The 14,057-nt window shown below is 47.0% G+C and overlaps 1 protein-coding gene across 1 annotated transcript in view; it reads right to left on the bottom strand.

Moving 5' to 3' along the window:
• Positions 1 to 9,095: 9,095 nt before the first annotated feature.
• ITGB3 (integrin subunit beta 3) overlaps positions 9,096 to 14,057 on the bottom strand; it is a 75,208-nt gene continuing 70,246 nt past the window's right edge. Inside the window, exons 14-15 of the mRNA XM_084804374.1 lie at positions 12,609 to 12,775; positions 9,096 to 11,412 (exon numbers count right to left, since the gene is read on the bottom strand). Coding sequence (XP_084660500.1) covers positions 11,344 to 11,412; positions 12,609 to 12,775 — 236 coding nt within the window. The 3' untranslated portion in view covers positions 9,096 to 11,343. The remainder of the gene's footprint in view (positions 11,413 to 12,608; positions 12,776 to 14,057) is intronic.

Genomic DNA, 14,057 nt, shown 5'->3' with positions numbered 1-14,057 from the left:
TCACCAGTCTAGCTGTCCTGGCTGATGGGACAGAGGGAAGGCCATCCGAGGCTGATCTTGTTAAGGGACTGTACAGATGGCTGAGGGACTGTACAGAATTTGCCTGTTGGGCATTCTGCCCCTGGTGGGGTCATGACCTATGCAGTTAGGAGGGTGGCCACATCAGCTGCCTCTTGGGGTTGGTTCCTGCTGGAGAAGATTTGCCAGAACATGTGAGTTTCTGTGCATACATTTACGAAGTCCTGTAAAATGGATTTTGCTTTCTCTTGCAGAGGTGGCACAACTTGTAACCTGCCAGTCTGAACACTGTCCACCAGCCACGTGTGGAAGCCTTCTGCTCTTGCTGTCTGCTTCAATAGATAGCTGATGGCTTGCATTTGACTTGGTGGGCTAGGGGTTGCACAGGTCTGTTTTAAGGCTACAAGTTGTAGGGTTTACAACTTAGTTACCCTAATTAGGGGCATGTTGCTATCCGAGAAACCTCTAGGAGCTCCATACAGAATATCTGTTACCTGCCAAGGCTGCCAAAGGGGTTCTCCATTTTTCAGGAAGTACGGAGGAGAGTTTTACTCTTTTCACATTAGCAGAGATGTTAGCCAAACAGAAAAAGTGAAGGCCGCATCAAAGACCCCTCTGAAGGTGGAAAAGAAATCATTATTCACTACTGCTAGCAGCCCTTCCTTCAGAGCCACGCCCACCCAGTGGAGGCAAAAATAGCATGAAAAGGTGCTTCAGAGGACACTGCCCCCCCTTTCTAATCCCTTCCCTCCCATTACTCACTTGCTAAGAAGCTGCAAGGATCAGTAATGTTGTGGGCAATGGCTGAGGGCCCAGGATGAAAAGAACAGGCAAGGGGGAGGGACAGCTAGGACCACAAACATGAACAAGCAGCAGAGGATGGGGCTTCCATTTTTCCAAGGACCACAAAGACAGCTCAAGTGTTATGCCTAGTAGAGGAGGCGTGATAAGAAGTGGGGGGAAATGGTTCTCCAGCAGAGATGAAGGCGCATCTCTTCTTCCAGTGAGGTTCTCCACTACCACCTGGATGCTAACTGTTGTACGAGAGGTTCTGACTTGATGATGTCATAGAGCAGCAGGTGACCCAGAGATCATATTGTAGAAAATAACTCCCCCCCCCCAAAAAAAAGCTGTGGGTCTCTGTGAAGCATCTGACTGTCATCCTGGGGAGTGAAGCAGTAGGACAACAGTGCCTTAAGGCAGCAGATGTTTTCCTAGCCCCCAAACATTTAGGCCATGTGCCAGTTCAGACCAAGGTTATGCTGGCTTGTGGCACATTGAACAAAAGGAAGAGGGCAGCACCAATAACAGAGAAAAGTGCAACAGCTGACAAAGCAAGTGTACTTCAAAAAAGAATTCCCATCATGTTCCAATAAGGGGAAAGAGATACATAAACATGAAATTGCATCTCCTAGCACTCCATTGATAGAGGATATGCGTCTCAAAGCATTACCCTCAAGAAGATGGGAATTAGTTATTAAATTTCAATGAAATTTCAATTGCTTTGCCTGTGACTGAATTTTGCCAAAATATAAGGTTGTTGTTGTTCAGTCGTTCAGTTGTGTCCGACTCTTCGTGACCCCATGGACCATAGCACGCGAGGCCTTCCTGTCCTCCGCTGTCTCCCGGAGCGTGCTGATGTCCATATTCATTGCATCAGTGATGCTATCTAGCCATCTCATCCTCTGCCGTCCCCTTCTCCTTTTGCCTTCAGTCTTTCCCAGCATCAGGGTCTTTTCCAGGGAGTTTTCTCTTCTCATTAGGTGGCCAAAAGATTTGAGCTTCAGCTTCAGTATCTGTTCTTCCAATGAGCACTCAGGGTTGATTTCCTTTAGGATTGACTGATCTGACCTCCTTGCAGTCCAGGGGACTCGTAAGAGTCTTCTCCAGCACCACAGTTCGAAAGCATCGATTCTTCGGCGCTCGGCCTTCCTTATAGTCCAGCTCTCACAGCCATACATTGCTACTGGGAAAACCATAGCTTTGATTATATGAACCTTTGTCGGCAAGGTGATGTCTCTGCTTCATACTATGCTGTATAGGTTTGCGTTTGCCATAGCTTTCCTCCCAAGGAGCAAGCGTCTTTTAATTTCATGGGTACAGTCACCGTCTGCAGTGATCTTGGAGCCCAAGAAAATAAAGTCTGTCACTGCTTCCATTTCTTCCCCTTCTATATGCTAGGAAGTGATGGGGCCAGATGCCATGATCTTCGTTTTTTGAATGTTGAGTTTCAAACCAGCTTTTGCACTCTCCCCTTTCACCCTCAACAAGAGGCTCTTGAGATCCTCTTCGCTTTCTGCCATTAGGGTGGTATCGTCTGCGTATCTGAGGTTGTTGATAATTCTCCCGGCAATCTTAATTCCAACCTGTGATTCATCCAACCTGGCGTTTCTCATGATGTACTCTGCATATAAGTTAAATAAGCAGGGTGACAATATGCAGCCTTGTCGTACTCCTTTCCCAATTTTGAACCAATCAGTTGTTCCATGTCTGGTTCTTACTGTTGCTTCTTGATCCTCGTACAGGTTTCTCAGGAGACAGGTAAGGTGGTCTGGTACTCCCGTCTCTTTAAGAATTTGCCAGAGTTTGTTGTGATCCACACAGTCAAAGGCTTTAGCGTAGTCACTGAAGCAGAAATAGACGTTTTTCTGGAATTCTCTTGCTTTCTCCATGATCCAGCGAATGTTGGCGATTTGATCTCTAGTTCCTCTGCCTCTTCGAAACCCAGCTTGTACTTCCGGTAGTTCTCGGTTCACATGCTGCTGAAGCCTAGCTTGTAGGATTTTGAGCATCACCTTGCTGGCATGTGAAATGAGTGCAATTGTACAGTAGTTTGAACACTCTTTGGCATTGCCCTTCTTTGGAATTGGAATGTAAACGGACCTTTTGCAGTCTTTTGGCCACTGTTGAGTGTTGGCATATTGAGTGCAGCACTTTAACAGCATCATCTTTTAGGATTTTAAATAGCTCAGCTGGAATACTGTCATCTCCACTAGCTTTGTTGTTAGTAATGCTTCCTAAGGCCCACTTGACTTCACTCTCTAGGATGTCCGGCTCAAGTTCAGTGACTGCACTATCATGGCTATCAGGGACATTCAGATCTTTCCTGTATAGTTCTTCTGTGTATTCTTAATCTCACCTGCTTCTGTTAGGTCCCTGCCTTTTTTGTCCTTTATCATGCCCGTGTTTGCACAAAATGTTCCCTTGATATCTCCAATTTTCTTGAAGAGATCTCTAGTCTTTCCCATTCTATTGTTTTCCTCGATTACTTTGCATTGTTCATTTAAGAAGGCGTTCTTGTCTCTCCTTGCTATTCTCTGGAACTCTGCATTCAGTTGGATATATCTTCCCCTTTCTCCCTTGCTTTTCGCTTCCCTTCTTTCCTCAGCTACTTGTAAAGCCTCATCAGATAGCCACTTGGCTTTCTTGCATTTCTTTTTCTTTGGGATGGATTGAGTTGCTGCCTCCTGAACAATGTTATGGACCTCTGTCCATAGATCCTCAGGCATAGATCACTCTCAGGTGATTTCTTGACTTCCTACTTTAGCATTCCAATCCCCTATGATGAAGAGGACATCTTTTTTTGGTGTTAGTTCTAGAAGGTGTTGTAGGTCTTCATAGAACCCATCAACCTCAGCTTCTTTGGCCTCAGTGGTTGGGGCATAGACTTGAATTACTGTGATGTTGAATGGTTTGCCTTGGATTCATACTGAGATCATTCTATCGTTTTTGAGATTGTACCCCAGTACTGCTTTTCCCACCCTTTTGTTGACTATGAGTGCTACTCCATTTCTTCTAAGGGATTCTTGCCCACAATAGTAGATATGATGGTCACCTGAATTAAATTCACCCATGCCTGTCCATTTTAGCTCGCTGATTCCCAAGATGTCGATGTTCAATCTTGCCATCTCATGTTTGACCACCTCCAGCTTACCTTGATTCATTGATCTGACATTCCAGGTTCCTAAACAATATTGTTCTTTACAGCATCGGACTTTCTTTTCACCACCAAACACATCCACAGCTGAGTGTCCTTTCGGCTTTGGCCCAGCCGCTTCACTCTTTCTGGCGCTACTTGGAAATACCCTCTGCTCTTCCCCATTAGTATATTGGACACCTTCCGACCTGAGGGGCTCATCTTCCGGCGTCATCTCTTTTAGCCTTGTGATACGTTCCATGGGGTTTTCTTGGCAAGAATACTGGAGTGGGTTGCCATTTCCTTCTCCAGTGGACCACATTTTGTCAGAACTCTCCTTCATGACCTGTCCACCTTGGGTGGCCCTGCACAGCATAGCTTATGGCTTCACTGAGTTATGCAAGCCCCTTCGCCACAACAAGGCAGTGATCCATGAAGGGGAAAGATAAGGTACTAGTATATTTTTGTGTGCAGAGCCGCTGATGCTGTGATAGTACAGAACAGCAGTTAAGAGGCTGAGTTATAAAACGGGACATCCTTAGTTTGACTCTCACCATTTACTCTGAACTCATGCAGGGAGCTTTAGGCAAGCTGATCTTTCTTTTCCTCAGTTCCCCTCCCTCACCCCCAGTATACTGAGATATAAGCTAATGGATGTGGTGCTCTGAACACACAAAAGCACTATACAAATACTATGTGTTCTTTATATGGTAGAATGCTGTATATACTTTTGATGAAATCCCACAAATTGCCCCTAGACGTCACTGTTGTTCCAATACTGGATACAAACATATATAATAGAATCATAGAATAGTGGGGTTGGAAGGGCCCTATAAGACCATCGAGTCCAACCTGCTCAATGCAGGAATCCAAGTCAAAGAATCCCTGACAGGTGGCTGTCCAGTCTCATCTTGAATGCCTCCAGTATGGGAGAGCCCACCGCCTCCCTAGGTCATTGGTTCCATTGTCGTGTTACTCTAACAGTCAGGACATTTTTCCTGATGTTCAGCTGGAATCTGGCTTCCTGTCACTTGAGCCCACGATTCCAGGTCCTGCAATCTGGGATGATCAAGAAGACATCCTGGCCTTCCTCTCTGTGACAACCTCTCAAGTCCTTGAAGAGTGCTACCTATCTCTCCTCATTCTTCTCTTCTCAAGGCTAAACATGCCCAGTTCTTTCAGTCTCTCCTCATAGGGCTTTGTTGATGATGAAGTTCTTCATGCTGTGGCCAAATACAGTCTTCCCAGCCTTTGTGAGGTGCAACCCATCCCTTGCCAATAGTCCATCTTCCAGGAAGTATAGCCCGTGGTCCCAGAATCCAAATCTCTCATGCTGGCACCACCTTCGTAGCCAGTCACTCACTCGGAGTATTTTTCGTGCCCTTTCTGTCCCTCTTCTAACTACTGGAAAGATGGATGAGAAAACTATGTGGGCCCCAAAGGTCTTGAATTTCCTTCCCAAAGCTTCAAAGTCTGACGTGATTTCTCATAGCTCCGCTTGGTGGTATCATTTGTTCCCACATGGATGAGAAGGAAGGGATACCCGTCAGTGGGCTTTATGAGTGCAGGCAACCCTTCAGTCCCATCTCTAATCCATCCTCCTGGGAGACAACATACCTGGCAAGTCTACGGGTCTTCACGACATACTTGGGTTTCGATCCCATGCAGAAAGGGGTCTCCCACTACTAGTAGTCTTCTTCTTGTTGCAGGCCTGGGTTTCATCGCCTCTGCTTGGCTGACCTTCAGCCTCTTGCTCGCTCTCATGGAGGTTCCCCTTGTGGAGCCCTTCATGTTGGTGAAGGGCTCCACAAATTACTGGTGCTCCCAGGCAGAGGGCGTTGAAGGTCTCAGGTGTGCCAAACAAGAACCTGTGGCACCATCCATAAACCACGTAAAGGCTTCTGCTGATCCCTGGTGCTCCAAACAGCAGTCTAGGAGACAGCAAGAACAAAGTGGATGGCACACTTCCACGGAGTATCCACTGGAAGACCTCTCCCCCCTCTGGATTTCCTACCTTTTCCCCATGGTGGTCCTCTGACCAGAGTGCCCTCTATTTTACACTACAGCACTAGATCAGCCAGGGGGGATGCCCCAAAGTCTCCTCCAAGTGTCACACAATTCCTATTTGGAAGATAGGATCACCAAATGCAAAGGAGGACAAGGCTCCTGCAAGGCTGGCTCAAGACAGTTTGCTGCCCGAGGCAGAGCAGCAGCTCCCCCACGCGAAGAAGCCTAGTACTCAAGGATGTTCAAGTTATTTTAGCACCTAAGTCAGAAAATCACACAAATGCCTCTCTTCATCCCTGGGAGTAAAAATACAACATCAAGTTAAACAACTAACGATTTGGTGCTTTTTTATTACACCCAAAATCAGCTGGCTCAGGTGGCCTAATGGTAGGGCCAGGCCTGAGGTCCTGCAGCTATTAATAGTGCTGCAGAAGATGGGTTTTTGGTTGGTGCAACATGTCATGCAGGGCAGGAAATAAACAGCACCTGTTGAAATTCGCTCTTCCAGACAAGTAGTAAATGCACAGCTCTGTCCTCCTTTCCAGCTGGCCACCCTAATGGAAGGCACTTCCATATAGTAAATAATATACAATGACTTCCCAGTGGAAGTCACCATCATATCACATGTGCTCATAAGTTCCATAAGTAAATTATATTTTTATTCATGACTTGGAGGAAGTGGTGTGGGGAATGCTTATCAAATTTGCAAATGACACAAAACTGGGTGGATAGCTAATACCTTAGAAGACAGAAACAAAATTCAAAATGATCTTGAGAGGTTAGAAAACTGGGCAGAAAACAACAGAATTTAACAGAGACAAGTGCAAAATTCTTCATTTAGGAAAGAGAAATCAAATGCACAGGTAGAAGATGGAGGATACCTGGTGTATTGGTCCCAGGAGCGTAACCAAGTCACCTGTAGTGTTAAAGTGGCCTAAAGATTCATAATGCTTGCTTAAGTTCATTATTGGTGCAATTCCCTTGCTAGTAGGCCTCTGAGCATGTTGAGATGAGTCAGAGGCCGCTATCAAGGTGTGCCTGGGAAGCGAAGTTTGTCTTAAAGCTGCAGGCGGCTGTGCTGAGAACCAAACACTTCTAGTCTATGCTGGGAATGAACGCTAGTGGCGCTTGCTGCTGTCATGCTGCCTCAGTGCTAACATATATGGTATAAAACCCATTGTACCCCATGGCTCTGGGTTCAGAGAAGCTGTCTGATCCAACCATTGGGTACGCCTGTGTGCTGTAAATTACTCAATAAAGTACTCCTTGTAAGTAAACCTGGGTCTGATTTATCACTATCTTGGCACCTCTAAATTAAGAGTTCGAAGCCTACGGCCAGGGCAATACACCTGGCTTGGCAATAGTTTGTGTGAGAAGGATCTTGGAGTTGGTCACAAGTTGAATATGAGTCAGCAGTGTGATGCAGCTGCAAAAAAGGCAAATGCAATTTTAGGTTGCATCAACAGAAGTATAGTTTCTGAATCACAGGAAGCCATAGTTCTACTGTACTCTGCACTGGTCAGACCTCACCTCTAATACTGTGTTCAGACACCACACTTTACGAAGGATTCAGTTACACTGGAACACGTTCAGAGAAGGGCAATAAGGATGATCAGAGGACAAGAAGCTAAGTCCTACAAGGGAAGATTGAAGGAACTGGGTATGTTTAGCCTTGAAAAGAGAAGTCTAGGCAAGGATACGTCAGCACTTTTCACTAGGGATGTACGAATCCCTTACCGAGCTCTGCACAGGGACATCAGCGGTAGGGGGGAAGCACTCTGTCCCTCCCCCCAGAATCCTCCCTGGCTGGCTCTGCTCCGCAGAGTTCCGGCCGCGGCCAGGCTGCTGCAGCCACAAATGGCAGCCATCGTAGCAGCTGCCATTTGCGTCCTTGCAAGCAGCTGTGATAGGCTACGTAAGTACTTACGTAGTCTATCACGGTAAAGGCAGCCACGCAAATGGCGTAGTGGCCACCATTTGCGTGGCTGCCTTTACTGTGATAGGCTACGTAAATACTTACGTAGCCTATCACAGTAAAGAGCAGGGGCGCAAATGGCGTAGCGGCCGCCATTTACATCCCTGCTCTTTGCTCCGATAGGCTACGTAAATACTTACATAGCATATCATTGCTGCGAGTTGCAAATGGCGGCCGCAGCAGCCCGGCTGCGGCTGGCCAGGAGACCAGCTGCCGCCGCCAGAGCCGCCACTGGATCTGCCTCAGGTAAGTTCCGTTGTGGGGGGATTTCGTGGGGGCATGGGGGGCGGGAGGCCGTTCCGCCACAGATTCCGGGGAGCTGGATTCCAATGAATCTGGCCTCACTGGAATCCGTGGCGGAATTCTGACATCCCTACTTTTCACGTTCCTAAAGGGTTGTCACACAGAAAAGGGCCGCAACCTGTTCTCTTATCATCCAAGTCTGTAGGATATGAAATAACAGGCTTAAGTTACAGGAAGGCAGGTTTCGGTTGAACATCAGGGGAAACTGCCTAACGGTCAGACAATGGAGCCAACTGCCAAGGGAGACGGTGGGTTATCCATCACTAGACTCTGAGGCAGTGACTAGACAGCCATCTGTCAGGGATGCTTTAAACTGGATTCCTGCACTGAGCAGGGGGTTGGACGTAGCTGCTTAAAAGGCCTATTCCAATTCTATGAATCTATGTTTTGTGTGAAAAAATACTTCATTTTGTCTGTTCTGAACCAACAGCTGAGCAATTTCATCACACATTCTAGTATTATGAGAAAAACTTCTCACTTCTGTCCGTATCATTTATAAATATATATATATATATATGTGTGTGTGTGTGTGTATAATTTGATATAGTACTATCATGCCCCACAACTGATTTTTTTCCTAAACACTTTAGCCTTTCCCATATAGGGAATGTACTCCAAACCACTGATTATTTTAGGTTGCCATCCTATATACAGTAAGCAATTCCCATTGCTCAATAAGGCTTACTTCTGAGAGGACATGTATAGGATTGTCCTGTTAGTTGCTGTTTTCTGTACCTTGTAGAGTTTAAGAATATGTGGATTTGTCTCAGCAGCATATTTATTTAGCAATATAATTTGTGTTGGTGTTAAAGGTGTCACTGGGGTAAGAGCAAAACAGATACAAATAAAAACCAGGACAAGCCCACCAGGCTAATGGTCTGAGACAATTTGATTTTATTTGCGTGTGCTACAGGCATGACTCCTCCACATCACTGCCACAACAGAACTGTGTTTTTTTTAACCAAATTGACAGAAGCCGGCCCTGCCCACTCTGTCTCAATATGCCCCTAGCCACAGTAGGGAGAAGCCCCATATCCTGGCTCCACTCCGTCTACAAATTCACACCAGTTGCTAACAATGCACATGGAACTGGGTGTGGGGAAAGGCTGAGAAATCCTGGAGAATAATCCCTGGGGTGACTATACAAGGAGCAAGTTGGTACTGTGTGGATGTTGTCAGAAAATGCCTTAAAAAGGAACTCAACTTCTTCTAACAGTGAACCTGTGCTCCATCACTCCCAGTAGATAGAATCGACTGCAGCACCGTCTCATTTTCTTAATTCCAGAGGGAGAGATTTGTGACAGCAATGGGCTGGGGGTGGATCCTGTGTACATTTGTAACCTCCCCCATCCTGGTGCCCTCCAGGGATGCTCTTATGCTGGCTGGGTTGATGGCAATTGTAGTCAGACAGAGCTGGAAGGCGCTCCATTGAGGAAGGCCGCAGTGGGGCAATGGAGGTGCTGGTCAGAATGGAAGACTTGGAATCAGGACAGGAAGAGGGTCAATGTACAGGGCTGCTGCTCCCACTTCTAGAAATGCCTGCGGGTCTCTAGGTGGTGAGCAGCTACAAGAGGATTTTGAGGGTCTTTCCTGGGAGGATGGCCAGCAGTGAAAATACCCAATTCTTCCAGGGCATTTCACAGCCCAAGGTGAGAGGTGGAATCTTTCTACCCGTATGACACATATTGGGTGACAAAGACAGAGAGAAGCAGGGTGCATTGGCTGCATTGCTTCAGCACGTCCTCTCCCCCTTCAAGAAACCTGGCGACACTTTTGGAGGCAGTGTTTTGGTCATGTAGGACACTTAAGTGTCATCTTCGTGAGGTGAATTTTTGGCTCCCTGAGTGAAAAACAAGAGTGGGGAGAAGCTACCCACAGGGGGACTGCGGAGTATGGGAGACACTGACAGCTTATAGAGATACATATTACATCTTGATGAGGGGATTCCCTCTTTAAATTACATCCTTTAAGCCAGAGATGGGGATTTAACCTGGTACCTTTTGTATGCAAAGCATATACTCAGCCACTGAACTATGGCCCCTTCCCCAAACCCACCCCAACATCATCAGGTGGGTATACAGCATGCACTGTATACCCACTGTATAGGTGACGGGTGTTGCGTGAAGACTTAATTTAAACCAGGGGTTCAGCCTTGGAACATGTGAAGTCATAATACAAAAGGAAGTACCTCCAAGCATGTGCAAAGTGTCTTTGGAATTCCTCCTTCACCAAACAGCTCTTACATATCTATTAATGACTAGAGTCACAGACTGTTCAGGCAAGCTTGAACACACACAAGCATTCTCTTCCCAGAGAACTATGATCTATTACTCTGGACAGAAGATAACAAGAGGTATATTCTAAAAATAGTATGTAATACTCTGTCATAGCACAGTAAAAATTAGCTCAGTTTGAAATGAATTCTGGAGATATATTTTTCCAAACCCCCAGAAAATACTTTTTATTTCTGAGCCCATTTTGAGGTTCAGCTCCATTGTCTCCTTTCCCAAAACTTTCCCACCTCTGCAAGGAGTCAGGATCCTTGCACTAGGAATGCTTGTAAGCAGCCCCTGCAGCAAGGCTTTCCCAATGGGCAGAACACTTTGGATGGGAAAGGGGTGGCAGCAGCAAGACACAGATGTGTCACTGGCTGAGCCATTTTATGGCAGGCCTGAAGGGAGGCTGTGCTGAGCTTGTAACGAGCTCAGGTATTTTGACTTGGAGAACTTTGTGTCTGAACCCCTCTACTCCACACTTCATTATAAAACCCCTTCCAAGTTGGATTATACACCTCAGCATCCCTGCCCCTTAATTTTATTCATCGGAAGTGTCCTGTGACCCCTGGGGATTTGTACAGCGCCATTCCCACTGAACAGTGAGTCCTCCTTTCTCCTTCAACGTATGGGTCCAGACCACGGTTCTGGGCGAGCTGAGGAAACAGAGAATCGTGGAAGAATCATAATGCAGGCATTCTCATGTGACAGCAGAACTATGAAGAGCAAAGGCTCTCCAAAACCTTGAGCAACAGCAGTAAAAATATCAGAGACACACAACGGAAACACCAACACAGCACAGACTGTTCTGTGAACATGAGCAGGGATGCTCCCGCAAGGCCCGTCTCCCCTCACGAATTCCCACGGTACGTGATGTTGGTGAACGTAGAGGTGGCTCCCCTGTACAACGGGTTGTTGGCCTGGAACAGAAAAGAGGAGTGTGAAGGGGTGACAGCAAGCTACGTCCCATACCTGCTAATTAACAGGCCGTTGTCAAAGCAGGGGTCTCCACCAGGGGCGGGGAGCCTCCAGCCTTGGGCTCCTTCCTTGGGCCCCATCCCCAAGCCCCACTCCCCTGCCTGGGGGCTACCGAGGGCTTGGGGAGGTGGTGGGGAGAGCAATCCCCTCGCTACTGCTATTCACTGATCAGGGATAATGAGGGGATTCCAACTGGGAGAGGCTGAGCACCTCCACCGCCCATGCTGGGGTGGCACACAAAGGGAGGGGACTTGGCTGACACTCGCAGGAGCCCCTCCAAGGAGCAGCTGAGTCTCTTCCCCTCGTATGCTACCCCAGTCAGGATGCGAGCAAAGGAGGCACCTTGCTGGTGGGGCTTCACCCGCTCTGCATTTCCACCCAGTGGGAGGAGGCACAGGGAAGGATCATCCACCTGGCACACTGGCCAGGACTCTGCTTCCTCCCATGGAGGAAGCCTGTGCACAGCGAAGCCGCCTGGTCGAGGTGCTGAGTGGGTCATCCAGCGGGCACATCGGCTGGGAATCTAATGATGTCAGGGGTGTGGACCTGCCCCCAACATCATTTGTTCCGTAGCTGGACCATGATGTACACTATAGACATAAAATGGATTTAACAGTTGCTCTCTTGCCCCAGTGAGCCTTAGCTAGGAATCCCAAAAAATGGATTTTTTTGTTCTCACAAAAACTACAAGTCTGGGATTATTATTTTTTGAGGAAATGGTAACAGGCCCAGAGCACATGTTATCAGGAGGTATATCTCCCCAGTAACATGCAGTTGCAAAGATAACATGACATAATTGCATTACTGTTTCTCTCCCACCTCTTGCAAGCATTAGCAAATGAAGCCGAGCAAGAGGCAGAGAATACTAATGCAACAGGGTTCAGTCATGTGCTCTTTCAATTATACACTGCTGGGGTAGATTTTGGTTGGTGGTATCCATGTTTCCCCATAACATCTAGTTTGAGCCTAAAACTGGTAGAAAACTGATACAAATGTGTAGGTTGGATAGCCCACAGTCAACACTAGGGATGCCAGAGCAAGGAAGCCGAAATATGGGCCACTGTAAGACTACCACGCTCCTTAAGAGAAAAGTTATAGGTCTGTTCTCTGCCCCATCACACTATTCTATACTTCTCACCGTGTCCCATCTTGCCCTGGCCCGCTCTTCCTCAAATTTGGCAAACTCCCGCCGATCGTGGATGGTGATAAGCAACTTCCAGATGAGCAGGGCGGCCAAGCCAATAAGCAAGATGGCTCCATTCACTGAAAAGACCACCACCAGGATGTCAGGCCCCTTTGGACAATCTGTAGGAGAGAAACACGTCGTTACCTAAAGCTGTGAAGCTTCCCACTGCCACTGTGGGCCCCTGTGTTCCCTACTTCAGCACGTCTAATCACACTCACACACACACACACTTGATCTAGCTGCTACACCAAAGGAAATCTCTACTCAGGAGCAACAGTTGTCTGATTCAGGAGTAGCTCATTTGCTTGAGTCACCTGGAGCAGCTGTTCCGCAAGCAGCTTTCTTGGGACACCTGCTCTCTGCTTCTGACCTATGGAAGTCGGCATTGGTTCTGGTTGATCTTGTGGCGAGTGGGCTGGTCCAATTCCCAGCAGGGCCCAGCTTATGGTTCTGGTTCACACACTGCTAGTTCAGTGTCCCTTCATGACTACAATATCAAGTGATGATTTGCAGCCATTACAGAACTTTTAAATCACATTCTTCCATGGTCAGCCCATACATTCAGCTGCTAGTCATCAACAGCTACACATGTATGCGTGAATCAGCTCTAAAACGTTTTCCACAAACAGTTCTCCTGGGCCCATTTTCTACAAGCTGAACCTGGCCAAACAGGGTCATTTTAGGGGTGCTTTGATCTAGCTTACGGAGGAGGAGGAGACCTTTGCTCCAATCCCAAAAATATCACCAGAAGAGAAAGTAAAGATTTGGTGAAGATTTTCATGATGAAATTTGATGAAGATTTCCCTTGCCCCTGCTTTCATCTCAGCCCTAATTCTTATTTTATGCTTATATTCTCTCAGATTTAGTGCTATAGCATTGGATCAACCATGGCGGAAGCTCCCATCTACAGCCAGCCCAGGTCAAGTATTTAAGGAACATAGAATCAGATTTAAGCGGGGTATTAGCAAAACTTTCCTGACAGCCAGATCAACAGCAACAGAATAAGCTGCCCAGGATGACAGTGAAACCTTCTCCATGGGAGATCTTTAAGGCAAAGTTGGGCAATCATCTGTTTACAATTGTGCAAGCTGTAGGGATCCTGACCCAGCAAACGATGCAGGTCTCAACAACCTCTTGAGTCCCTTCAACATTTTGATGAATCAATTGCTTCCATAAAATCCTTTCCAGAAAGCTTGCTAATTAGCCCAAATATCTCCTAACCACATTGTTTTGTTTGCTTTTCAGTTCCATGGGGCGCTTTAACAGTTCTAGGGTATCACAGGAACAGTGATGACTTTCATGGTTTCCCACCAGCATTAGCTAGTCTCAGATTGTTCCCCACTGTGGCCTGGCCAGGCTCCCTCAAAATCTTCCCAAGTCCCATTTGGGTGTCAACCTCCT

This window comes from Heloderma suspectum, chromosome 6 (genome assembly GCF_057233095.1).
Source record: "Heloderma suspectum isolate Gila_16-S chromosome 6, 16-S_ref, whole genome shotgun sequence".
In the NCBI taxonomy this organism is placed as follows: domain Eukaryota; kingdom Metazoa; phylum Chordata; class Lepidosauria; order Squamata; family Helodermatidae; genus Heloderma; species Heloderma suspectum.
The sequence above is the reverse complement of the archived record's forward strand: the minus strand, read 5'-3'. Positions and strand labels throughout refer to the sequence as shown.